We start from the raw sequence: 27,038 nt of genomic DNA, 5'->3' as shown, positions 1-27,038 counted from the left end.
GCTAAATTTCCTAAATTCTGCAATTATCTGAAGGCCTGCGATTTCTTATTTTTTTATTTTTTTATTTTGGGCGGATTGTCTGCTGCTGCTGTACCTTCTGTTGTCGCTGTACCTGCGGGTGGGAGGGTTGGGGGGGTGCAACACACAAGGGGTACAATGTGCAATATGGGTATATATGAAAGTGCAATGTGCAATGTGTGTGTGTGTGTGTGTGTGTGTGTGTGTGTGTGTGTAGGGGCGGTGGCAGCAAGGGGGGATGGGGGCGGAGGCAGCACCTGGTTGCAGGCCGATCAGTAATGCAACAGCTACAAGCGCGTGGGGGTGCAGTGGGAGCAGCAGCAGGAGGGGACTGGGGGAGCAGCACGCAGGCATCCTCAGAGAGCAGCACGCAGGCGCCAGCAGAACAACGGGCTAGCAACAACAGGCAGTGAGGGTGGTGGTTGCGGCGCAAGCAGGCGATGGCGAGAGAGAGAGAGAGAGAGAGAGAGAGAGAGAGTTTTTGCTATAAAAGCACAATAGAGACTAGTCATGAAAGACAGACCCCATGCACGCCACTCAACCCGATGCTACGAGTGTATGACCCAGAGAACACGTACACCCATGAATACAACCCTGCTTTAAGTTCATCCTCAGCACTTGCAAAAGCAAAGCCTAACTAAGAATGTCTGTCCTCTATCATCCCTCCTTGTCTGTGTCTGTTGTCAAAAATCTTACGTGCGTTTCCAGCCTCCTAGCTCGATGAGGTTGCAGGAGAGACCAGATCTGCATTTCAAAAGGGAAGAGAGGAGGAGGAGGAGTCCTTAGATGAAGAGAAGTGTGAAAATCATCAGCATTCAAATCATTACCACCAAACGTGACATGGGTGTGTATGTGCTTGGGCACCTTCTCACAAAAGTGGCACTTGCATGAATTTGTACTTGTGGGTACATCATTCAATAAAAGGAAAATATTCGTTAGGCATTGTCATCTACCATGAACCTAGATAATTTCACCTAGCCCACAAATGACAATGCTTGCAAGTGTACCATATCACCATGTATGTCATTAAAATATAGGAAAAGCAATGCGTTCCACTTTTAGAAAGCTAGAACAAATGCTACCCTTTTATATTGAAACAGAGAAGAGAGCTACTATTTGGTTGATTTTACAAAAGGTGTTTTGATGGATTGCATAAAGATGCAGAGCTACAACCTATAAGCCCTCTCCATTTGTAAAGGTGCATTACTCTTCAAAGCAAGATAAGAAGGCGTTACCTCGAAGGTTTTCAAACAAGGTGAACAAAGTCTGCTACAAGTTTTTAGTCTCACCAGTAGATCAACATAAAAAAGAGAAATTTTCCAACATAGGGGCAGTTTGGGATAAAACGTCAAACATAGAGATTGCCCACTTGATGATAGAAATAAGGTGACTTACACTGGTGAATTTGAACACGAACATATGAATGAAAGAGTTATAGTCAGGTCATCTACATGAGTGAGCGTGAAGCATAGATGGCAAGCACAAGTATGGTGTGTAGAGCCATCATGGATGCATTCATTCAAGGATTGAGTTCACACAGGATTTGGAGGTCTAGATGGCCCATGAGAGTGTGTAGCCTGACACACCATAGACTTGGGTGCGCTTAGCTAATGTCCCAACCGAGTGTAGACGACCATGTCTATATAAAGAAGACCCCTCCGGTTGCGTGGTAAGCTCATGTTAGAGATCCTATGCTAGAGGGTGAGTAGAGCAAACAATATCTACATTTCAACTACCATTCTCCATGAAAGCCTTGATTAGGCTAATTCTGCCCCTTCATATCTACCATAACACCCTCCAATGAGAGTTGTGTGGCAACTAGAATTGCAACGTTGTCATCTTCTCTAATCTGCGATAAATGTAATGGTCTGTAATGTAGGTCCTCTTGACTAAGAACCAGAGAGGAATGCCCTATAATCTTGAATGGGAGGATCAATTTTGATCAGAGACTGTTTTGAGTTTACTAGAAGCTAAAAAATATGCTACCATAAACCATTATTTAAAAATCAAATAGTCAGGATGGTAGCTGGCAAGGAGTGCAATTCTTGAACAAAGCTGTCTCAGCCACTACAAATCTCTAAACTAGCACCTTAATAAGATTGCACTTTCTGGAAAGTCTTTGTTTTTGTGTTTACATAAGCATTCAAAATTATTAGTAAATTGATTTACTGTCAACCTATCAAAGGGAAGGTGAATTTAGTGTTTGTTTGTTTGTATGTACTGATTTTGTCTTTGTCATGATCGTAAGGTTAAATTTGGCTAGAAGTATGAAATGACGAAGATGCTATTTCCCTACGCCAAAGCGAGGACTTACTTTGTCATATAACCACCACCTTTGGTATGTGAACCGAGATTACAAAAACGTAGGGCTAAAATTCACAACACAAGTTGAGGACATGCCATTGACTGCATAATTATCAAGCATGAACCTCGCAATTATATGTTGCAGCATTAATTGAGTAGGTTTTTCATGTTTGAGAACTCTATGAATACTTTCAAGAGGCAGCATGGACTTCCCGAACCAAAAAATCTGTACTTGAGCTTATTAGATAATGGTTTCGTCTTGATACCACTCTCTTCCAAAATGTTGAGCGGCCACACTTTCATCCCCGGCCTAACATTAGACACAGTATCCTGTTAGATGATGGATGTCTTCAAAGTGACATTGAGAACGCTTGAGCAGTTTTCTGGCTATGTTATTTGCTCTGATGTACCAGATGACCTTATTACATATGAAAAAAGAATGTGGCTTTTTGATAATGGAGACGACACAGTTAACAAAAGCTAGAAAGGCTGCTATTCGAGCCTTTGCAAAATTCTCACCAATAGGGAACTGCACAAACAAAAATAGGCACATAAGGAAACACTTGAGCTGATAATCTTACTAAGGACACAGCCTATGAGAATTCATAAATAATTAGTATAAATTTTGAAATAAATATGCATATTACAACTCTCGCCTCACCACAAGCAAAAGGTACCTTGTGGACCATCAGCACTCCTGTGAATGTTTTCATGCTTACCCCCACGCTTTTCTCATGCTATCGAAGAACTTGAGAGAAGCGTCACCACCTACAAAGAATGAAATGCTAAAATACAGAGGCTATGTCGCCGGATATTGCCACATTATTGTTGGAGTGCCAAAGATATTTAGCTTAATTAGTCAAATATATCATAAATATCCCCCGTCAAAGCTATTGCACTTGAACCCACTGCAAGAATAACCATGAACCAAGCTGCCATCTTTTCTCGCCTGTTCGCAATCCCAGCGGCATCTCTACATACATCAAGCCAGCAATCATGCCAATTAGAATCCCACATCGCACATCTTCATGTGGTCTAAGACAAATCCATTGCTACTCTCATCATACCATGTTGTTAACATGCTTATGAAAAGGTGAATTTTCATAAAGCCTTGCCTTGCTCGACAAAGCCAATGCTCATTTTTTAATGCTCACAAAATGAGCTAAAAGCAACTCCCAAAGCTAACACATACACAGACATTCCCACCCAAAAGAATCATTCATGCAATCACACAGAGAGATGAATCAAATTTCACACAACCTTTACTATTGTTTTCATGCACCATATGCACACAAGCAAGCAACCCTCAATCCTAAAGCCAAAATCACTACCCAGACTGCCGGACAGGCATAATAACGCAGGGGCAAAATAGCACGACTGTTTACCTCAAGACGAGGATTCCAGGGAAGACGAAACCCACACAAACTCCTGAAGTAGAGCCTGTAAGTTGAAAGGCATCCCATATATCAGGAATAAAAGAAGCAGCAATGAATGATGATGTTACGAGGGCAGCAGTAATAATGGAGAAACGCTTCGTGTCCAGGGAAAGAGGGCCAGCCCTTGGAAAGATGAGTCCATCAAAGTTAAGGCGGAGAGAAAAATGGAGTAATGGGAATACCAACATAAGGTGAACAGCATATCCAACCCGAACAATATCTGCTAAAATGGCCGAATGAGGCACTCCAAGATCCGAATCAAAGTTGGAAAGAACATCACTTAACGTGCTCTCCCCAAATAAAAGGTAACCAAAAGCGCTCGTTGCCAGATAGATTGCTGTGCAGAGGACAAGCGAAACCCGCACCGCCATCTTCGATTGAGTATCATCCTGGAGCTCATTCAGCACAGGGTGGACTACATAAAAGCAAGCAAGATCTGTCATAAACCCAAAACACTGTTTCATCTTTATCTACCTACCCAAAAGAGAACAAAAGACAATTTACATACCAGAGTGATGACATATGTATGCTGTTACTAAGATCGGTACCACAGAGAAGTAGTCAAAGATTGTGGATGCGTCAAAAACGAATTCAGGAAATAACTTTGGCGAACTGATTGTTCCTGCCACCAGCTTGTAAACAGCAATTGCTGCTGTAACAACAACGAACAAGATCGCAAGAGCAACTGATAATGCTGATGACAGCTCCAAAGAGTCTAGAAACACACAACCGATTGTAAGATAAACAGAACTTTGGGACAAATAATTCAAACTTATCTTTTAAGCAAAATACCACATGCATGGCGCATGAGCAGTTTCCAGTTTAAACATGTCTGTGATAAGTGTGATGCTACGAAAGGAGGAAAGGATCGCTTCCATTTTCAGCACATGAGCATGCTAGATTTTAGTGGTCCAAATCAAATGTAACAGAGCTCATCAACAGGGTTCAAAAGTAGTGAAAAGACTACCAGAGTAATTCTCTCTCTCACTGGGTGGCTATGCCATTCGCTTTTCCTAACACCAGAAGGGGCATATCAGCGACTCCTGCAAAATCTTCATGTTTTATGAAAATCTGGGACTAGAATTTTGTCCTGCTTTTTGTGGCCAATGCTTTTCCGTCCCTTGGGCTCTTATCGTAACACCACATCAGCCATTTGTGACAATAGAGATGTAGAGAGATAGAGAGAGGAGAAAGACACACCGATGGGGTCCCAACCAACCCTATTAAGGGCCCCCACGCCTGGAATGTATATCAATGCAAACCTCAATTCAACTGAATGGATGATATGGCCGCGGTAATTTTTCGATATAAGGCATTTCCTGGGCTGATTTGATGCACCTTTGTAATCCGGCTCGATGTGAGTTGCGGATGGCCACCACAACTAAGATCTGGGGCTAATTTGCACACCTGATGTTAGGGGATTAAGGGCTGAAGGCTGGCTGCAAAAATGCAGATCTGCAATGATGAAAACGCAACAAATCCATCGCGATGCACCGCTGAAAATGCAGCAGACGATGGAGCACTTGATGGGCAGCAGATGAGAGCCAATCCCAAGGCGATGGGGCACCATAAATGAAGGCTACAAAGGCTGCCAGAACTCGCAGAGAATGGCTGTAGGAGGGAGAGTTGAGGCAAGAGGATACCCTGCCAGTTGAGAGCTATGATCTCACTAGAGAAGGGAGATGGGGACAATCTGCAAAAACGCTGGGAATCTGCCAGCATGCCCAAGTTCTTGACTGTCTGAGTCTGCAAGATGTGTTCTGTTCCCTTTATACTCACACATCCTCCTCATGTACTTTATTGATCTTGACTGCGACTGCGACTGCGACTGTGACTGTAATAGATAACTACAACAATGGACACCCCAAGCCGAAGATCAACTACAACACACAAGGGGAACTGCAAATAACTTGGAGAGAGAGAGAGAGAGAGAGAGTGTCACAAGACGGGCACCACGTGCCAATAGAAAAGAACAGACTGAACAATTTTAAGCACTCCAAATAACAACTGAACTGAAATAGAGAGAGACGACACGTGACACGGAGTGGCGGAATTCCACCCCAGAGAGTATTGGCCCCAAACCTTGGCACCCCTTTCGGTATTTCTTTATATTACTGCTGATTCGCAAAGTATAGCAGTCCGGGAGCACCTCCTCTGCAATCTGCGCGCTGAAGAGTGCCAGAGAGGGCCCCCAAGGCTAATATTTAAAGGCCCAAAGCCTAAAAGCATCAAATATGAAAAGCTGACCCCAAAAAATCACTTTCCTAAAATTTCGGGATTTCCCTAAAAATCTGCCGCGAATTCCGAAACGTCCGTACAGGTGCCACATCATCATACTTTGATGTGCCGAGTCTTTTGAGTGTGTTTTGCTTTATTTTTTATGCCTTTATGTCACTTGGGCCCCATCGGACGGGGTCACCATAAGTTGGTGGGAACTCTTCTTTAAAAATAGGCGACTCGTCAAGACTTTGTAAGTCTATAAAACTTCTTCTTCTTCTGCTGCTGCTTCTTTGTAGGGTTTTTGATTTTAGGGTTAGGGTTTCGGGCAAAATTAGGGTTTTTGATTTTAGGATTAGGGTTGCAACAAAATGAGGGTTTCGGACAAAATTAGGGTTTCTGATTTTAGGGTTAGGGTTTCAGCAGAATTAGGATTTCGACACGTCAGCAGTTTGTAACATCTCTTCTTCTTGAAAGAGAGTAACATCCTGGATTACAACATATCTGCAAAACAACTCAAGTTAGCTCAAAAATTTCCGAGGGACAATCAGTTTACTCTTTTTATTAAGGAGTTAGCTTCTCCTTTCTGCTCTTTTGATCAAGGAGTTAGCTTCTCCTTTCTGCTCTTTTGATCAGGGAGTTAGCTTCTCCTTTTGGCTGTTTTGATCAAGGAGTTAGCTTCCCCTTTCTGCTCTTTTGATCAAGGAGTTAGCTTCTCCTTTTCGTCCAGATCGGAACTCTTGATATTCCGGCGTAGTAAAATTAGCCATCACACCCGGACCGTACTGATCTTCCACGCGTGTCTTGATGCACTAGAATTACATACCTAGGCAATCTCATCCAATTAGGAATAACCAGTAATTGGCAAGTCACAATGCAACACAAATGCTTCCATATGCATGTTACAAGACACAACAAACAGCGCCGCTGAGCACTCTCCCAAGACAAACGATCTACGGTATGAAGCTACTCAACGACTACCTCGTCACTCCCCCCCCAAATAACCTAAAAAGGTCCGGGCCATGAGCTCAGGAACTGTACAACCAAACGCTCCCCAGACCGCAGCCTGCGTCGCTTGGAGATTCAAGCATACAACCAAACGCTCCCCAAGCATCGGCCTGCGTCGTTCGGAGGTTTTCTAACATACAACGAAACGCTCCCAGGCATCGGCCTGCGTCGTTCCGAGGTTTTCAAATACAACGAAACGCTCTCCAAGCATCGGCCTGCGTCGTTCTGAGGTTTTCAAACATAGAACGAAACGCTCCCCAGGCATCAACTTGCATCGTTCCGAGGTTCAAACAATACCAAAACAGTATTTCTCACTACTCCACCCGGGAGTAAGATCACCAATCATTGAAACCAGTATCAAACCAGAGTCGAACAATTCAAATCGACACCAAAACAGGTTCAAAACAGATACCATCCATTTCAAACAAATTTCAAACAGGATCACCAAACAAGTTCTCAAACAGATTTCAAACTTAAAAAGCAATCTCGACATCAATCGAGCTCGAAAAGTCGACTGACTTTCCATCCTTAAACCTGCACCAAAATTAGGGTTAGGTTCATTCCATAAGGTCATAGCCGAGCACAGCATGGTCCATCAGCTCTTGAACAGACAGTGTTTCTTTGGCGGCGATGGTAGTCCCAAGAGATAGCAATCACACCAAACCTCCAAGGTTATCAACTCGAGAAGAGACATCTACTGAGAGATGTCGAGAAATTTCAAGATATAATCTGCTAGGGTTTCCATGGCAAGCATTTCAGGATACCCCACTCTGCCAGAAGTTGCACTCCAAAGGAAGATGTTAGAAACCATATAACTTCCGGCGAAAATTTTCTTGAAAGCTTGCCAAGTACTTGGAGTATGTTGCTTGGTAGCTGTAGACATCAACATCCGCATGGCATTGCTTCTGAGAAAAAAAACAGTGACTTGAAACAAACCTTGGATCCTTCTCTTCCAAGTGATCTTAATTGGCTTATGCCCTGTAAGACATGAGCGATGTAGACGGGGGCGCGCCCGATGCGCGATGAAGTAAGGGTGGGAGTGGCTAGTAAGTCCGGGTTGCAGGGCGAAGATACCTCCAATAAATTCTAGAAGTCTGCTCTTTTGTGGCACCAGTATGCTTTCAGAAAAGAACAGACTGAACAAATAACACCTGAATTGAAATAGAGAGAGACGACACGTGACACGGAGTGGCGGAATTCCACCCCAGAGAGTATTGGCCCCAAACCTTGGCACCCCTTTCGGTATTTCTTTATATTACTGCTGATTCGCAAAGTACAACAGTCTGGGAGCACCTCCTCTGCAATCTGCACGCTAAAGAGTGCCAGAGAGGACCCCCAAGGCTCATATTTAAAGGCCCAAAGCCTAAAAGCATCAAATATGAAAAGCTGACCCCAAAAAATCACTTTTCTAAAATTTCAGGATTTCCCTAAAAATACGCCGCGAATTCCGAAACGTCCGTAAAGGTGCCACATCATCATATTTTGATGTGCCAAGTCTTTTGAGTGTGTTTTGCTTTATTTTTAATGCCTTTATGTCATTTAGGCCCCATCGGATGGGGTCCCATAAGTTGGTGGGACCTCTTCTTTAAAAATAGGCCACTCGTCAAGACTTTGTAAGTCTGTAAAACTTCTTCTTCTTCTTCTTCTGTTGCTTCTTCGTACGATTTCTGATTTTAGGGTTAGGATTTCGGGCAAACTTAGGGTTTCTGATTTTAGGGTTAGAATTTCAACAGAATGAAGGTTTCGGGCAGAATTAGGGTTTTTGATTTTAGGGTTAGGGTTTCAACTGAATTAGGGTTTTGACACGTCAGCAGTTTGTGTGTGTGTGTGTGTGTGTGTGTGTGTGTGTGTGAGAGAGAGAGAGAGAGAGAGAGAGAGAGAGAGAGAGAGAGAGAGAGAGAGAGAGAGAGGCGCGGCGTAGTTCCGCGTCCAGATGCACTAGGCCTAAAGACTGGTAAATGATCCAATACCAATGTTAGCTAACCGGCCTGTTCAATCCAATAGACTTTACTTCAAACCTTGATTTAGCTTTCACCCATTATTAGTCGTCTATTCTACCTGTACTTTCAAGACACAACACAGGGGAAAGGGATACAGACTGCTAGAATGCACCTGTATGAGTAGACCGTGTAACAGACTTGGACACTCCAAGTCAAGAATCAACCGCGACAGCACCAAATAACCACTTCAAAACAATTCACAAATCACAATAGATTTGCACTGGCCCGGCGGAGTTCCATGCCTAGAGATATTGGCCCCAAAGACTGGCGCCCCTTTCGGTATTTCTTTTTATATTAATCAATCATCAAAGTACAAGAGAGCGGTTAGGGTTTCACTCTCAGACTCTACGTCCACATGCTCTGAGAAGTGAGGCCCTCACCACTAATTTAAAGGTTACAAGGGATACCCAAAAGCAAAGCCCCAAAAGCTTGAAAGCAAAAGCAGATTCTCTCTCTCTCTCAATGAGAGTCAGTAAAAAGCAAGTTCTCTTTTTCTCTTTCTTTCTCCCAAATCAAAGCGAAAAGCTGAGATTTGCGTCGCTCAAAATTTCCAAAAAAATAATTTTTTTTTTATTTTTTTTAAATACTCCGCCTCCGCAATTTCCGGAAATTAGGGTTTCTGGCATAAATTAGGGTTTGCAAGAATTTTAGGATTTTTGGCAGAAATTAGGGTTTCTGCTGTCCGCCACGTCATCACTTTGTGACATACCCCCCTCTTGAAAGCATTGTAATCGACCGCGATTACGCCTGCAAAACCGACAAAAGCCATAAACCGTCTTAGCAGACACTGACTGTTAGTACCTACGTACTAGGAACACACATCTAGCACATGTACAAAATCGACAGTCACATCACACGACATCACAGGACATCACATGACATTCAACATTCATTCGGATCTTAGACCATGATTTATCGGCAATGTAGCTAGCAATCACATCTAGGTCCAATCGGGACCTCAACGATGTCCGATTGTCTAACCCCTATTGCAACCATGTCTATTCAAGATCAATCAGACCAAAATGCTGCAGTCATTTCGGCTATCAGTTCCTGCACTCACAAGAAGTCAAGAACAAATCAGTATCATAATCAGGAATTCCATTTCATAAAGTCATCCAGCAGAATACTGTCAGCTCTCAGTATCCCTGAAGCTCAAAGAGACATCAGTGACTTTAGTATCAAAATCGAGGCATCTGTTGACAAGAAAGCGGAGTGACTCCCCTCTTGTGCATCCCACTGCACCAGATCTCCGGCCAAGCTGAATTCTGGGTTCCGTTTGGAGTAGACTATGCTAAACCAAAACATCGAGGTAAAGTTTCACAATCCGAGGAGTATCTGCTAGATCCTCCTCCTCCATCCACTTCGCATCAAATGCAGGAAAGTTCTTGAACTTAACCAAGAACCCGCCTTCGGACTTTACCTTTCTTCGTATCATTATGTGCCAAAATTTGTTCAGGAACAAGGATCTCCTCGTTTTCTTCCACTTTGGGTTGCTCATCAGGCTCCCCATCATCAGGCACATCACCCTTAACAGGTTTCAAGAGACTCACATGCAATGCATTGTGAATCCTCCAAGTATCTGGCAGTTTCAATCGGAAGGAGACATCATTTATCTTGTCAGTAATCTGGAAAGGTCCGTAGTATCACATACTAAGCTTTGGAAAAAGCCTCTCCTTTCCCTTTTTCTTTCTTAGGCATGCCTTCTTAAAAGTAAGAGCACCCAATCATCCTCCTTCAGTTTCCAGGCGCGACGATGGCGATCCGCTGCCTTTTTCTGTCATTCTTGAGACTCCTGCAAAGTCTCGCGAACCTTGGCAAAAGTCGTATCCAAGTCTCGCGAATATTCATCCGCTTCAAATATCTAATCTTTCGTGCTCAGGAAGGATGGAACCTTCGCAGCACTTTCAACAATCTCACATGGCGTCTTCCCCGTCGAAGACTGTATCGTGTTACTATAGGCAAATTCCACCAAAGGTAAGTTCTTTTCCCATTGAGTCTTTTGATCCGAGATACAAGACTTCAATAAATTTAAAATCACTGAATTGGCAATCTCAAATTGCCCGTCAGTCTGCAAGTGGAACGATGACGAGAACTGCAATTGCGTGCCAATGTTCTCCCAAATTGCCTTCCAAAACCAACTCATAAATCTGGGGTCTCTGTCGGAGAGAATCGTCTCAGACGTGCCATGTAATCGGAAAATCATCGTGATCATTCTGTATTCTCGGGAGATCAAAAAATAAAATGAAATCCATTTCAATATTTTCCTAGGGACGGGTGGGTATGGGTAAAGGCTGTAACAATCCTTGTGCTTTATGCCTGTCGAACTTGACCTTCTGGCATACCAAGCAGCTGCGCACAAACTCTTCCACATCCTTCTTGAGTCTCCGCCAAAAGAAATATCTCTCTACCCCTTTCATGGTGGTAGCAATGCCGCGGTGACCCGTAAAAGGTGGACAGTGGCAATCAGTCATAACCTTTTCCCTCAACGGCTGTGTAACGCACAACATAGTCTTTTTTTCATCAAGTAGCCTTCCCGAAGGGATTATCCAGCTACTGTCTCCCCATCACGTATCCGTGTGAAAATGTCTGCAAAATCTGTACCTGTGGCATACTGATCGACCATATCCTCGAAGCTCTTATGATGTATCGCGGAAACAGCCAGAACCAACGGTTTCCGAGACAAAGCATCTGCCACCACATTCTTCTGTCCCTGCACATGGACAATCTGGAAGTGGAACTATGACAAGATGTTCGTCCACCGCATCTGCTTTTCCGAAAGCTGCTTCTGTGACAAGAAGTAGCGCAAACTCTGATGGTCTGTAAAGACAGTAAAATCCGCTCCGAGTAGGTAATGCCGCCACTGAGTAAGAGCATGGATAACCGCCAAAAGCTCTTTCTCATAGATCTGTGATGTCATCTCCGGCCTAGAGAACAAACGGCTCTCGTAAGCTATGATATGGCCTTCTTGCATCAAGACCGCACCTACACTATGACCACAAGCATCACAAAATACTTCAAATGACTTCTGCAAGTCCAGCAAAGTCAAAATAGGTCCCGTAGTCAATCTCTTTCAATATACCGAAAGGCAATCACCTCTGTGGGTCCCCACGAAAAAGGTACTCCTTTCTGTGTCAAGGTATGCAAAGGGGAAGCAACCTTTGCAAACTTTCGTATGAACCGCCTGTAGTACGAACACAGTCCCAAGAAGCTTCTAACTTCATGGACATTCCTCAAATCGGGCCAATCACGGATAGTCTCTATCTTGGCCGGGTCCATTTGCACTCCTCCTGCTGACACAATGTGTCCCAAAAAGTGTATCTTTGGTAGGAAAAATTCACTTTTCTTTGCATTAATCACTACCTTGTGATCTCGTAATGCCTGAAAGACTTGAAGCAGATGATCTCTGTGTTCTGCCTCATTCTTAGAGAAAACAATGATGTCGTCAAAGAAAGTGCCAACGAATAGCCTGTACTCTCAAAAAATCCTATCCATCATCCGGTTAAATGTCGCACGAGCATTGGTTAAGCCAAAAGGTATCACCAAAAACTCAAATAACCCAAAAGTCGTCCGAAAAGCTGTCTTGTAGACATCTCTTGGCGCTATCCTGATCCGATGATATCCACTCTTCAAGTCAATCCTGCTAAAGCACGAGGATCCCTGTAACTTGTCGAGTATATCATCGATCCTAGGAATCGGAAATCTGTTCTTGATGGTCATTTCGTTGAGAGTGCTATAATCGATGCACATTCTCCAAGATCCGTCTTTCTTCAAAAACCAACAACACTGGAGAGCAATACGGTGAAGTACTAGGCTGGACAAGACCCTTTTCCAAGAGGTCTTTCACTAGGTTCATAATCTTTTCATTCTGTACTCGGCTCACACGATAAGGTGGCTGATTCGGTGGCGTGCTTCCAGATATCAGATCAATGGTATGATCTTCAGGCCCTCTCAAAAGCAATCGGCATGAGCGTGGAGAAAAAATCTTGGCGTTCTTTTCTTCAGGTCAAAACATATTCAACCTTTATCCATCGTTCAGTTCTCCCAAAAGAATGAGTAAGAAAACTGAAGTTCATCAAGTACAATCTCTAAGCCCTTCATTTATCAAAGTCGCTTTCTCGGCCCGGTAGTCAACCATGGCGTAGTTCTTGTGGTACCAAGGGATCCCGAGTAGAACGTCACTCGCGTGCCCTGAACACCCCTGTCATTGCAAACAAAGTTTGCCAATGCTAGGTGTAATGGCAACATCCCATCCGGGTGCCAGTCGAACTACCTCCGTCTGTGGCGTCAGTCTGTCGGGCGTAGTTCCAAATCGAGCCGCCAATTCCAAGTGAAAAGAAGTTGGCCTTGGCTCCTTCAAAAGAGCTTCCTGATCCTTCACTTTGCCCCGAAAGTGGCAAAGTTTGTACTTTCATTCATTAGATTCGGTGCAGGTCCCACGCCATGTGGTACCAGTTCTGCTTTTCTATCTGCCTTTTCTGCCACATTCCTCAGCTGCTCTCGAACTCTTAGACCTGTCGTCGTCTTTATCATTCTGTTCTTTCTGTGCCTTATCAGGGCACTTCGCGGAGATATATCCATGTTCCCCGCATCCAAAGCACTTCCCCTCTCTGATGAAGCGAGCTCTCTCCTCAGGAGTAAGCTTGGGTCGTGCATCCTTTTTTTTCTTGGTTGCTCTTTTTTTCTTTCTACTTTCATTCCCAGAAGTCTGTTCGGCTCGTTGTGTCATAGCCTCATCTGTGGGGTAGGTCAGACTGCCAGAGTGAATGGCAAAGCCCCACTTCGCATGACTCATCAACTCCTGAATAGAAGCTGACTTTTGTTCCAAGCAGTGATCTCGGATCTCTGTAGGTAGACCCAAGGTAAACCGCTCAATCTGTTCTCTGAACGAGATCTTCTTGAATGAAGAGGCGGGTAGAAAAGAGCTCCAGAATCTTTCACAATAAGCATTGATTGTATCTTTCTTGGTCATCCGAAGATGGTTCCAAGCAGCTCGTATATCTCGCTCAAACTCTTGAGTCAACCAAGAAGAAATAAAAAGCCTCTTGAATTTCAGCCATGTAACTGGCACAGTCTTGCTTAATAGAAGCGTGGACCACCAAGTGCGAGCATTCCCTTTAAAATAAGAGGCAGCTCTCCGAATCTTGGAGTGCTCTGAATAGCGTCCTCTCGTGAAAGCGATGTCAAACTGCTGAAAAAAAGACAAAGCCTTCGAAGCATCTGAGTATCCTGAAAAGTATCAAACTTGATCGAGTGGCCACCTTCCTTAAACTCTCGGTCTTTCTTGCTTTTTTCTTCGAGAAAGTCATACTGGTTGGCTTTGTAAAAATTCTTCTTGTTCGCATAAAACTTTCCGTCATCAGAATCTGAGCTGTCTGTAGACGAGTCCTCAGAAGAACTGTCAGTCTCTGGGCATGATGTAGCCTTCTTCTTGCCCTTTCCAAAGCTTTGTTTCTTGCTTCGCTTTTTACCTTTTCTGTCTTCTTCGCTCGAATCTGAAGAGCTAGAAGAACTGTCAGAAGAAGAAGAAGAAGAAGAACTGGGTACTCCTTCAAATCGAACACGCTTCTTCTGTTTCTTTGCCTTGTCAAATGTCGACCGACGACCCAAATATCCCGAGAAGTCAGTACCTTTCTTCTGCTTTTTGCCGTGCTTTTTGTCTTTCTTTTGCACGTCGAAAAGCTGAGCAATCCGTGCATCAACCACGTTCTCCAGTTCCTTCTCCGTATATGTCTTGGAGACAAAAGGTTTCTTGAGAGCGGGTTTCGGGAGTGGTGTTGTGGTTCTCTGCCACTCCATCTGTACCTCTTCCAAAGAGGTTTGGTTCATATATTTTGCCATCTTCGGGTCCTTGGCAAAACTAAGCATCATCTTCGTTGCATCGCCGATCAATTGACGACGCGTCATCTCTCTTTGCTCCGCTTGAGTAGGCCGAGGCGGGCCATACTCTCTGCCAGAATCTTCGTTGTGACCCCAGCCCGCATCTCCAGATGCAGAGGGAGTCGATTCATCATTGCCTGAAGCCATAGGTGCCGCGGGAAAAAAAAATTGGGGATCGGATTTCCCGTAGAAGAGAAATCGGCCGTGCTCTGATACCACTGTAACAGACTTGGACACTCCAAGTCAAGAATCAACCGCGACAGCACCAAATAACCACTTCAAAACAATTCACAAATCACAATAGATTTGCACTGGCCCGGCGGAGTTCCGTGCCTAGAGATATTGGCCCCAAAGACTGGCGCCCCTTTCGGTATTTCTTTTTATATTAATCAATCATCAAAGTACAAGAGAGCGGTTAGGGTTTCACTCTCAGACTCTGCATCCAGATGCTCTGAGAAGTGAGGCCCTCACCACTAATTTAAAGGTTACAAGGGATGCCCAAAAGCAGAGCCCCAAAAGCTTGAAAGCAAAAGCAGATTCTCTCTCTCTCTCTCAATGAGAGTCAATAAAAAGCAAGTTCTCTTTTTCTCTTTCTTTCTCCCAAATCAAAGCGAAAAGCTGAGATTTGCGTCGCTCAAAATTTCCCAAAAAAATAATAATTATAATAATAATATTATTATTATTATTCCGCCTCCGCAATTTCCAAAAATTAGGGGTTTTTGGCAAAAATTAGGGTTTGCAGGAATTTTAGGGTTTCTGGCAGAAATTAGGGTTTCTGTTGTCAGCCACATCATCACTTTGTGACAGACCGACACCAGATTGGCCCCTAACTTAGGCGCCCCTTTCGGTATTTCTTTATTGTTTAAAAGAGGGAATAAACGTTGTGGTTCCCTACAAGCTGCCCCGCACAAGCTTGGCTGAATTTCAACTGTTCCGGCCCGATTTCGAAAACATAACTGTACTAGGACCCTTCACAATCAGTATTCCCACGCATTGAATGACCTTCCCGACGCATACGGGCACTTTGCAAAACCTGGCGAGAATCTGCAGCACGCTGAATTCTCTGTTTTCAGCCCCGAAAATGCACCAAATCACCTGTACAACGGTCCCCTTGCGTCCCCGAACCTCCTGGGGGTATTAGGGTCCGTTTAGGGCCAAAACCCTAAACCTGCAAAAATACACAGCAGGCTGTAATTTACTGTTTTGGGCTCCGTTTCACGTGCCGGTCGCATCCGTAGCAAGTCCTCGAGCTCCCGCACTTGTAGGGCTACTTGCCCTTTGAATCGGACGAGATTTCTGGCGTGAAACCCCTCCGAATTCACCTGTACCTGCGGGGGATTAGCCGCTAGCTAATCCAGTACCTGTGCAAGAGGCTCTTGCCTCGGCAATCGCGCATGAACCCACACAACTGTACATTGGTCAATTGAAAAGCCCACTAGTGGGGCATAACATACTGCCATAGGGGAGAGAGAGGGCAGTGCGTAGCGTGCAGGGCATCACTCCTGCCACCGCATTGTACATAGGAGGGAAAGCAAGCACTCCATAGCTCTTAACCTGTGACAAAATCTGAAAATGAGCCTCTCCCAGCTTAAAATTCAGCGCCACTTCTTGTTGCATGAGGAAAGTGCACCAGAAGGTGCCACTTGGCACATTTACAAGCATTTTCCCGTTTCGGGGTTGCCGCCTAAAAATCTCCCAACCGGTTGCCCAGTTGACTTCACGGCAGAGTAAGAAAATGTTCTCCTTGTCATTCCGGAGGTAATGACGCAAACACATTTTCAAGTCCCAAAATAGCAGTTCCCTAAATTTTAGGAGATGTTGCCATTGTATCTTTCTAGGTCATCTGACCCCCTTTGTACACTGCAGCCACACCCAGAACTGAAATGTAGGCTCTGTAGCAAAGGATTCCACTTTGGCTAGTCAATGACCCCACTTTGGCTAACCATAGTCTTTGTCCAACCTTAGTGCTCTCTTGCCCTCAGGCCTGGACTCCCTCTGGACAGTTCCACACTAGCTATGCAATGCAGGGAGTTAGATTTCCCGAAGGGTGTTTCCAAAAAGTGAAAGTAAATAAATAATAAGAAAGAAATCAACAAAAAGGATAGATAATAGTCACACGCTGGTGACATACCCCCCTCTTGAAATCTCAAACGTCCTCGTTTGCATCTATGTCGTACATGCTCACAGTCAACACTGATGTATTCAACACCTGTCGACACATGTACGACACATACATGCTCATTGTCAACCCTCGTGTATTCAACACCTTGTCGACACATGTATTGCCTGCGTTTGAACCCTGTCCCAATGACATAGTGGTAGCTTCGCACTCTGCCATTGCTTTGAGTCACTAACTTTCCAATGACAAAATGGTAGCTACACATTTTGCCACTGTCTTATAGTACACGTTGGGCCCAGTAACACTTTCGAGCATACCCAAACCGACAGTTTAAGAATGCAGTTACACATGTACCCTTTGATAGAAGCAATTACTGTATCCTTGACAAACTGACAAGAAATACTCACTTCTATAGCACTAACCATACTTTTGGACATTCCATAAGAGCAATTGCCAAACTAACAATCTGTACAGCTCTAACATTCATGAAACAGGTATTTCATTTGAGCTCACTTTAAATACCATGTACATCATTTGTTTCAGAAGCCATTGTCACACTGACAATCCATGTAGCTTTGAAACTCAAGGGGTCAAAGTAGGTTGCAAACCGAAGGCTTCAAGGTAAAGTGATAACACAGTTGGTGACTCTGCAAGTTCACCTTCTTCCATCCACTTAGCATCCATTGGTGGATAGTTTCTGAACTTTACCAAGTAACACCTAGCAACCTTGCCTTTAACTTTTCTTTCCTTATGTGCCAAAACCTGTTCCGGGACCAAGATTTCGTTAAGTTCTTGGACTTCCGGCTCCACTTTGACCTTCTTGTACATTTCATCCATGTCCTGAACATACTTGTCTGCTTCAAATATCTTGTACTTTGTATGCAGTATGAGAGGAACTTTCTTGCCACCTTCAACTATCTCAAAAGGTGCCTTGTCAGTTGATGAATGCACTGTATTATTGTATGCATACTCCACCAATGGCAAATCTTGCTCCCACTTTCCTTTATGCTCTGACACGTAGCACTTTAGCAGATCTAGGATAGAATTTGCCTCTTCTGACTGCCCATCTATTTGAGGATGAAATGACGAAGAGAATTTGAGCGTTGTGCCCATATTCTCAAACAAGCCTCTCCAGAACAAACTTGTCATGCGTGGATCACAGTCACTAACAATCGACTGTGGCATGCCATGATACTTGAAAATATTGCTCATAAACAAGCGTGCCATCTGATCTGGCTTTATCTTCTTCCTGACAGGAATAAAATGAGCCTACTTGCTAATCTGCAAATAATGGTCCAAATACCATCGTTTCCTATCTGCGTTCTCGGAAGATCAAAGATAAAATCCATAGCAATACTTTCCCATGGTTTATCTGGAATAGGTAGTGGTTGCAATAACCCTGGTGCCTTTTGCCTGTCAAACTTGACCTTCTGGCAAATTAGGCATTCTCGCACAAAGGCATCCACATCCCTTCTCAATGTAGGCCAATAGAAGAATATCTAAACCGCTTTAACTGTAGCATCGATACCACGATGCCCTGCATACGGTGGGACATGACTCTTCTATAACTTTGCGTCGCAATGGCTTTGTGACACACAATCTACCATGCATCATCATGAACCCGTCTTTAATAAGATAGTGTTCATGACGTTGTCCATCCATTAGCTGCTCAAAGACTCTTGCAAAATCTTCATCATTTGCATAATGTTCTCTCATATCATCAAGTTCATGATGATAAGGAATTGACATAGCTGAAATTTGTGGCTTCCTTGACAAGGCATCAACCACAACGTTCTTCTTGCCTTCCACATGCACAATCTGAAAGTGGAACATGGACAAGATATTTGCCCATCGCATATGCTTCTCAGATAACTTTGCCTGTGTCAAGAAGTATCGCAAGGTCTGATTGTCCGTTTGGACAACAAAGTCTGCACCTAGCAGGTAGTGTTTCCAACTTAAGAGCGCATGAATCACAGCCAGTAACTCTTTCTCATAGACCTGCATGGTCATCTCTGGCCCTTGCAAAATTCTGCTCTCATAGGCTACTACCCTGCCATCTTGCATTAGCACTGCACCAATGCTACTACCACAGGCGTCACACTGGACCACAAATGACTTCCTGAGATCTAGCAACACAATGACTGGATCTGAAGTCATCTTTTCCTTTAAGAGATTAAAAGCTGAAATCTCTTTCTGTGTCCATCTAAAGGTGACTGCCTTCTTTTGAAGAGCATGTAAAGGTGAAGCAATCTCAGCGAAATTTCGGATAAACCTTCTGTAAGAGGAGCATAGTCCCAAGAAACTTCGAACATCGTGCACTGTCTTCAAATTTGGCCATGACTTGATCTCTTCAACTTTGCAAGATCCATTCTGACACCATCCTTTGAGACAATGTGTCCCAGAAAGTGAATCTCTTCCAAAAAAAACTCACTTTTCTTTGCATTGATGAGCAACCTATGACTGCGTAGCTCTTTGAACACAATGGCCAAGTGATGCCTATGCTCCTCTTCATTCTTTGAGTAGACTATCATGTCATCAAAGAATGTACCAACAAAATGTTGGTGTGGACGGAAAATTTTGTCCATCATCCTATTGAACGTAGCAGGAGCATTTGTGAGACCAAAGGGCATCACTAATAATTCGTAAAGGCCAAACGTCGTTCTAAAAGCAGTCTTGTGCACATCCTCTGATCTAATGCAGATCTGATGGTACCCACTCTTTAGATCTATCCTGCTAAACATAGCTGCTGCTCCTAATTTGTCCAGAATATCATCAATTCTAGGTATAGGGAACCTATTCTTGATGGTATTCTTGTTTAGTGCACGGTAGTCGATGCACATACGCCATGAGCCATCCTTTTTCTGCACCAACAACACTGGAGAACAGAATGGAGATGAACTGGGCTGAATCAGCCCCTTTTCTAACAGCTCCTGTACTTGGCCCATTATCTCTTTCTGCTGAGCCGCACTAACCCTGTACGGAGGCTTATTTGGTGGGCTACAGTGCTATTGCCTAGCACCAAATCTATCGCATGGTCCTCAGGTCTCTCTGGCGATAATTGAGACGGTAATGAATCGGAAAAACAGTCATTATACTATTGTAAAAACATTGACCTTTCTTTATCTAGCACAGATAAATTTGATTCATCACAATCTGACACTTCACGTGCAAAAACCAAGTACGCAGAAAGATGCTTTTTCATTACATAAGTAATAGCAGAAGCTGATACAGTGGGAATAGACTCCCCTTTAAACTTTACATCCAGAATGTGAGTCTTTCCCCTGCTCCGTACAATGATCTTTCTGTTGTAGGCATCCATGATTCCCTATACACGAAACAACCAAGGAATACCTAACAACACATCACATCCGTCCAGTGGCATGATGTAAAATTCTTCAGCATCTACATAGGACTAGATATGTAGGTGCAACTTTCCAATGATGGGTGTCACAGCCTCTGTATGGCCAGGACATGCCAAACCTGCCTCTGCTGTATACCCCATCTCTTCAGGTCTGATTCCCAACTTTGAAGCCAATTCTGGGGAAATGAAGTTGGCTTTGGCACCTGGATCAAAGAAGATAAGCACTGCTCTGCAAAGCTCACTTGCATCTAAATTTGGCTTGTCGCCCACCATATCTGGCACTAGACCAACCATGGGCTTCTTTCCTTTCTTGTCCTCCTTGTCTTCAGAATCAGCTGGCCTTTTCTTTGTAGGACAATTGTAAGCAATGTGGCCGGGCTGCTCACAGATGAAGCATTTGTTCTCTGACCTGAGGACCTTCTTTTGCTAATCCGACTTGCGAGGAAAACGTCTTCTCCATTTCTTCGCTGGTCCCTTTTCTGATTCAGCCGTAGCTTTGCCTTTCCCTGCATTGGTTGGCTCCTGAGTCACTTTCGGAGCCTCCTTGGGAACATACTTCTTCGCTAAATTTTTCTTGGCTCATCCTTCCTTGACGCCAGTATTGAATTCACAATCTTCTCCCTTGAGCAAACCATTGCCAGTGTTTGCTACCTCGATGAGCTGCGTCAAAGTAGTGACTTTGGTCTTCGTACAGTACTTTCTCAATCCTTTGGGTAGGCCACAACAGTATTTTTCAATTTGTTCTGTCAATGGCACAAACCTATAGGAAGTTACTCGAAGTAGAGCTTTCCAAAACTTCCGATTGTAGTCATCCAGATTCTTGCAAGAGGCAGCATTAAGCTGGTGCCATTCTGTCATGACATCTGCTTCAAAGTCATCAGATAACCATGCTGCAACAAAAATCTGCTTGAAGTAAATCCATGTGGACGGAGCTTGCCCTTGAAGCAATAAAGTTGTCCACCATTGTCCCGCATTCCCTGTCAAGAAAGTGGCTGCCTTGCGGACCTTTGAAGCCTCTGTAAAGTTTCCCCCTACATAGGCCTTGTCAAACTACTGGAGGAATGAGAGAGCCTTCTTCCTGTCATCAAACCCTGTAAAGGTCGTGAAAGTTACACCTTTGCACCTTCTTTGTATGGAGTTGGCCTCTCCAGCGGCGTTAAATTGTCATAGGGAAGTGACTGAAACATGGGAACACTGTTAGGGTTCATTTGTGTTCCCTGACCGCAATTAAGTTGACCTGGAAATGCCATATTTGGCTGCTGATTTGTAATTCCAGCCATACCAAAATTTGCCTGTGGCATCCCAAATTGGCCTTGAGTGCTCTGAAACCCTGGTAGCATGCCCGTGACACCATACATGGGGTTAGGCATCATCGTTTGAGCACCCTCGAACACTGTTCCTAGCATGTAAAATTGATTTCCAGATGCATGACCAGCCATGCTCTGGAATACCGATCCACCTCCAAAATAGTCAGGGTGTACTGAAGGTGGTGGGAAGACCAGTTGCATAGCCTGTAAGTTGCTTCCCTGCCCATTAGAACCAGCTATAGGCTGCTGAAAAGTGGTTGGCTCAACTGGTACAGCTTGAAAGACTGGCATCTCAGCCACCTGTTCTTGCACCTTAGGCACAGGTTGTGGAGACTGCATGTTCTCCGTCAAGTGTATAGGTGTTTCCATTGACTGTGCAGTATGAATCACCTATGCTCGAGCCTTGACAGGCTTTTGAATATAATCCAGTGACCCAACTTGCTGAAACGGAAGAGGAGGTTGCAAAAAGGCTAAAAACCTCGGGTTCTGCATTACTTGTGTGAACATAGCCACAGCAGTAGCCAACTGGGTCCTGAATATATCATCATCCGTCTGTGGTGGTCTTGAAGATTCACCCACTTCATGTGTCTGTTGACCCTGTGAAGAGGAAACCTCTTCAGTCACATCATCTGGTCTGTCAGCCATAATTGCAATTTCCTGTGTCTGGTCTATGATCCCCTGTGTCTCCAAGCCCAACCTGACCAAGGCTCACTTCTATGGGAAAAAGTGATTTAATCCCGTCGAAGGTGTAACCGGCCTGTTCAATCCAAAAACGGCGGTAGACTTTACTTCAAATCTTGATTTAGCTTTCACCCATTATTAGTCGTCTATTCTACCTGTACTTTCAAGACAACACAGGGGAAAGGGATACAGGCTGCTAGAATGCACCTGTATGAGTAGACCGACACCAGATTGGCCCCTAACTTACGCGCCCCTTTCGGTATTTCTTTATTGTTTAAAAGAGGGAATAAACGTTGTGGTTCCTTACAAGCTGCCCCTCACAAGCTTGGCTGAATTTCAACTGTTCCGGCCCGATTTCAACAACATAACTGTACTAGGACCCTTCACAGTCAGTATTCCCACGCATATGACCTTCGCATACGGGCACTTTGCAAAACCTGGCGAGAATCTGCAGCACGCTCAATTCTCTGTTTTCAGCCCCGAAAATGCGCCAAATCACCTGTGCAACGGTCCCCTTGCGTCCCCGAACATCCTGGGGGTATTAGGGTCCATTTAGGGCCAAAACCCTAAACCTGCAAAAATACACAGCAAGCTGTAATTTACTGTTTCGGGCTCCGTTTCGCGTGCCGGTCGCATCCGTAGCAAGTCCTCGAGCTCCCGCACCTGTAGGGCTACTTGCCCTTTGAATCGGACGAGATTTCTGGCGTGAAACCTCTCCGAATTCACCTGTACCTGCGGGGGATTAGCCGCTAGCTAATCCAGTACCTGTGCAAGAGGCTCTTGCCTCGGCAATCGCGCATGAACCCACACAACTGTACATTGGTCAATTGAAAAGCCCACTGGTGGGGCATAACATACTGCCATAGGGGAGAGAGAGGGCAGTGCGTAGCGTGCAGGGCATCACTCCTGGCACCGCACTGTACATAGGAGGGAAAGCAAGCACTCCATAGCTCTTAACCTGTGACAAAATCTGAAAATGAGCCTCTCCCAGCTTAAATTCAGCGCCACTTCTTGTTGCATGAGGAAAGTGCACCAGAAGGTGCCACTTGGCACATTTACAAGCATTTTCCCGTTTCGGGGTTGCCGCCTAAAAATCTCCCAACCGGTTGCCCAGTTGACTTCACGGCAGAGTAAGAAAATGTTCTCCTTGTCATTCCGGAGGTAATGACGCAAACACATTTTCAAGTCCCAAAATAGCAGTTCCCTAAATTTTAGGAGATGCTACCATTGTATCTTTCTAGGTCATCTGACCCCCTTTGTACACTGCAGCCACACCCAGAACTGAAATGTAGGCTCTGTAGCAAAGGATTCCACTTTGGCTAGTCAATGACCCCACTTTGGCTAACCATAGTCTTTGTCCAACCTTAGTGCTCTTTTGCCCTCAGGCCTGGACTCCCTCTGGACAGTTCCACACTAGCTATGCAATGTAGGGCAGTTAGATTTCCAGAGGGGTGTTTCCAAAAAGTGAAAGTAAATAAATAATAAGAAAGAAATCAACAAAAAGGATAGATAATAGTCACACGCTGGTGACAAGCACCCCAGCTAACTACTCGACTACGGAAGCTAGAATCCACTAGAGGATGAGGTTTGTGCTCTCCACCCAACCGCAGAGGGAATGATGAGAACATTTCTCATCACTGGCTGTATATAGTGGCCTACCTGCCCACACTAGCCCAGTATTGAGAATGGCAGCAAATAAAAGTATCCATTTGATAAGTTGGCTATTCAAGTTCCACAGAGAGAATGCGTGCATCGTCATGAGAAAAAAAAATTCAAAATTCATCCATAACTATGCTTCTCAGATGCACGATTTCTAAAGTGACTCACGCTTTTGACCAGTCCTTTAATAAAAGATAAATCTATGCACTCAACCACTGGGGCAAGCAACCAAAAGTATTCTTTCCGCGTCTTTGTCACTACTATTCAGTCGTCGCCCTATGTATTGGTAAACGCAAGTGTTTAATGTATTGTGTGATGACCAAACAATTACCACTAAGAATCTCAAAAAGAATCAGGTGGGCCATACATAGATGGATTGATACAAGTAGCGAAAGTAAGGAAGAGAAATGACAACTGCTGCTTGTCATAGCTACCATTGGCAGAGTGATCATCACCCATCACATACAATTCAAGTTTGAAAACAAGAATGGTAAGAGCTTTCGTGATCAGAAGCCTCTAACAGCCCTTCAAAAAAATCATAGCTAATAAAAACTTAATCATTCATAGGGCACACAAAACTTCCCTAAATCAGTGAGCTTCACTCTTTTCTTCCAAAAGTCCATGAGGGTGATGAAGGAGGTGATGGCTCGAGAGGTGCAGGGCAGACTCACCCCAGGTGAAGCCTAGCACTAGAATTTAGATTTGTTGAACACATAGCATGTGCAAGCGCACGTGTGTGTGACGTATTGAAGTGAATTAAGAGAATAATATTTAGTTGAACAAAACATCCAGAATTTCAGTTTTTCAGCTATGACACACAGAAAATGAAGGACTAGTACATTCAAAGCACCATAAGTTGTGCAAACAGATCCAAAGACAGAAATTTAGCTGTTAATGTGACCCCAAAAGAAAACTACACCAAGCAAAAATTTTGACTGACCAAAATGGTTCTTAAAAAACAAGCTTTATACATAGGACTTGCTTTCAGGTCCGAGAAACACTCTACCGACATCCAAAACGAAATTCAAGACCCAATTTTTTCAGCAACTAGGTATACTGAGTCAATACTCTGTGGTATATATTGGAAATTTTTTCTTTTGTTTTAAAGGGGAACGGGGAGAAAGGAAGGGGGCAGGGATGTTTCATTTTTTGCTCAATAGTCCATTGAGCAACATAAGCTTGCAAAGTCTTACCAACATGCCGAAAAGCTGTCAGGGGAGCCAAGATGAAAAGCGTTGTAAACAACATCACAGAAACCCTGCTGTTCCACCATGTTTGAGCTCCAGCCCATTCTTCCAAAACTCCATTATGATGCACCGATGATGATGTAGAGCCAGAAAGTACATCAGCTGCAAATAGAAGCAAAACTTGGTCGATAATATTCTTGCATGTTTCGAAATTGGTAAAAGACTAAACATTGTCATCAGAAAGCCTCACGATTTCTCAGAAACTCCCTGACTTCAAAATGAAACACAAAGAGAAAAATTTGCTTAAACCCTCCCAACTACAGGTCAGAGGCGTGCAGCAGTGTCTCATTGACAATCATACCAATTATAATGAGATAGACGACTAGCAGTCCAAAATTATTGATGATGATGCAGACTTGCAGCAGGATGCGCCCTAGTCTACCAAAAGAATCGGCCATTACACCACCATATGACACCGCCTTGCTTGTCGCCGAGTACTTAAGGAGAAAATCAATTGATGTGCTTGTAAGAAACCCAGAAAGCACTATCAACACAAGTCCAGGTATCAAGCCAACTGTATTCATGGTTGCAGGAAGCCCCATGATGCCAGCTCCAACAATGCTTGTAGAAAGGCTGAACACTGCACTTGACACAGAGGCATCATTGTAGCCATCATACTGCTCATCATCTTGTTTTTTGGAAGGTAGCAGCGGAGCCTTGTCGCTGGAAGGCCTGTATGTTTTTTCAACAGTAGTAGATGCCATTTGTGATAGTTTGAGTTACAGCTTGTGTATGGTATGAAGAAAGAGAACCTGGCCTACTGCAGAAGGTTCAAACAATCTAGAATGAATGATGAATCAATGTCCAAGAATGCCAAGATGTAGGTCCCTGAATGTGCTTCCTCCTCCTCTCCACCAAAGCAATCGAACGTGTGACCCTCGAGCATGCGGAGATGCACGATCGTTTGTGATAGTTTGATTTACTGCTTCTGTGATGGCATGAAGAATGCGAACCTGGCCTACTGCAGAAGGTTCAAACAATCTAGAATGAATGATGCATTAATGTCTAAAAATGCAAAGATGCGAGTCTATAAAGGTGCTTCCTCCTCTCCACCAAAGCAAACGAATGTGTGACCCTCGAGCATGCGAAGATGCACAATTGGAGCGAGTTGAAATGCCTCTGATGCTCTTCACGTTCTATGGAGCGGCACCGGGCACACGCTGTATCACAGGTTTTCTCTGCAACTGGGTTGCGCACAAGATGCTACCTGTTGCTAAATTTCCCAACAAGGGGAAAGAGAGAATCGGATCGATGTAACTGAATAACGAGTTCGCATGAAGAGCAGGGTTCGCTGGGGATGAAGGGCGGATGGAGAGATGATAACAGCAACAGAGAGCAGAGAAGACGCTAGGAGGTCGTTGCGTCTCGCTCTAGCCCTGCATTTGCCAGGCATCGTATTACGTACGGCTACGCTACAGGTCTCTCTCTCTCTCTCGTGGAATGGGGCCTTATTAGCATGCATATGTTGGGCCGCATGGCCATATACACTTTTCGTAAAGGTATCTCTTCTTTATAGAAGATTCACATGTCTTTTTGTTGGCACTGCTGCAGCCTGCTTGCTTGCAGGGAGTGGTATAGGGGTGGTGCCTATGAAATGTTGTACACAACTTTTAAGCTTTTTGAAGCTATTTTAAGATGCTATTTTTCAGCATTTTTTTGTGCTTGCAATAAAAATAGCCCAAGGAGTGCAAGGTTCGCTCTCGGTCTCAGGTAGCAATTCTCTCTGTAAGTAATTTCCTCTCTCTCTCTCTCTCTCTCTCTCATCAGGCAGTGCTGTCGTCGGTAAGTTAGTGACGGCCTTGTT

General features: G+C 44.2%; 1 protein-coding gene across 2 annotated transcripts; it reads right to left on the bottom strand.

The window, feature by feature from the left end:
- Positions 1–2,328: 2,328 nt before the first annotated feature.
- Positions 2,329–26,665, bottom strand: LOC147465838 (amino acid transporter AVT6A-like). 2 transcript variants are annotated; one of them, XM_086522282.1, is made up of 6 exons: positions 25,536–26,665; positions 25,181–25,336; positions 4,267–4,473; positions 3,708–4,173; positions 2,984–3,295; positions 2,329–2,851 (listed from the first exon to the last, which is right to left on the bottom strand). In XM_086522282.1, exons 1-5 carry the CDS (start codon positions 25,936–25,938, stop codon positions 3,178–3,180), a joined length of 1,350 nt encoding a protein of 449 aa, XP_086378408.1. In that variant the 5' UTR covers positions 25,939–26,665; the 3' UTR covers positions 2,329–2,851; positions 2,984–3,177. The 2 variants fall into 2 exon arrangements, with proteins under 2 accessions (XP_086378408.1, XP_086378400.1); XM_086522274.1 differs by having other exon boundaries at positions 3,000–3,295.
- Positions 26,666–27,038: the final 373 nt, after the last annotated feature.

Source organism: Adiantum capillus-veneris, chromosome 1, assembly GCF_014529385.1.
Source record: "Adiantum capillus-veneris isolate H3 chromosome 1, ASM1452938v2, whole genome shotgun sequence".
Lineage (NCBI taxonomy): Eukaryota > Viridiplantae > Streptophyta > Polypodiopsida > Polypodiales > Pteridaceae > Adiantum > Adiantum capillus-veneris.
The sequence above is the reverse complement of the archived record's forward strand: the minus strand, read 5'-3'. Positions and strand labels throughout refer to the sequence as shown.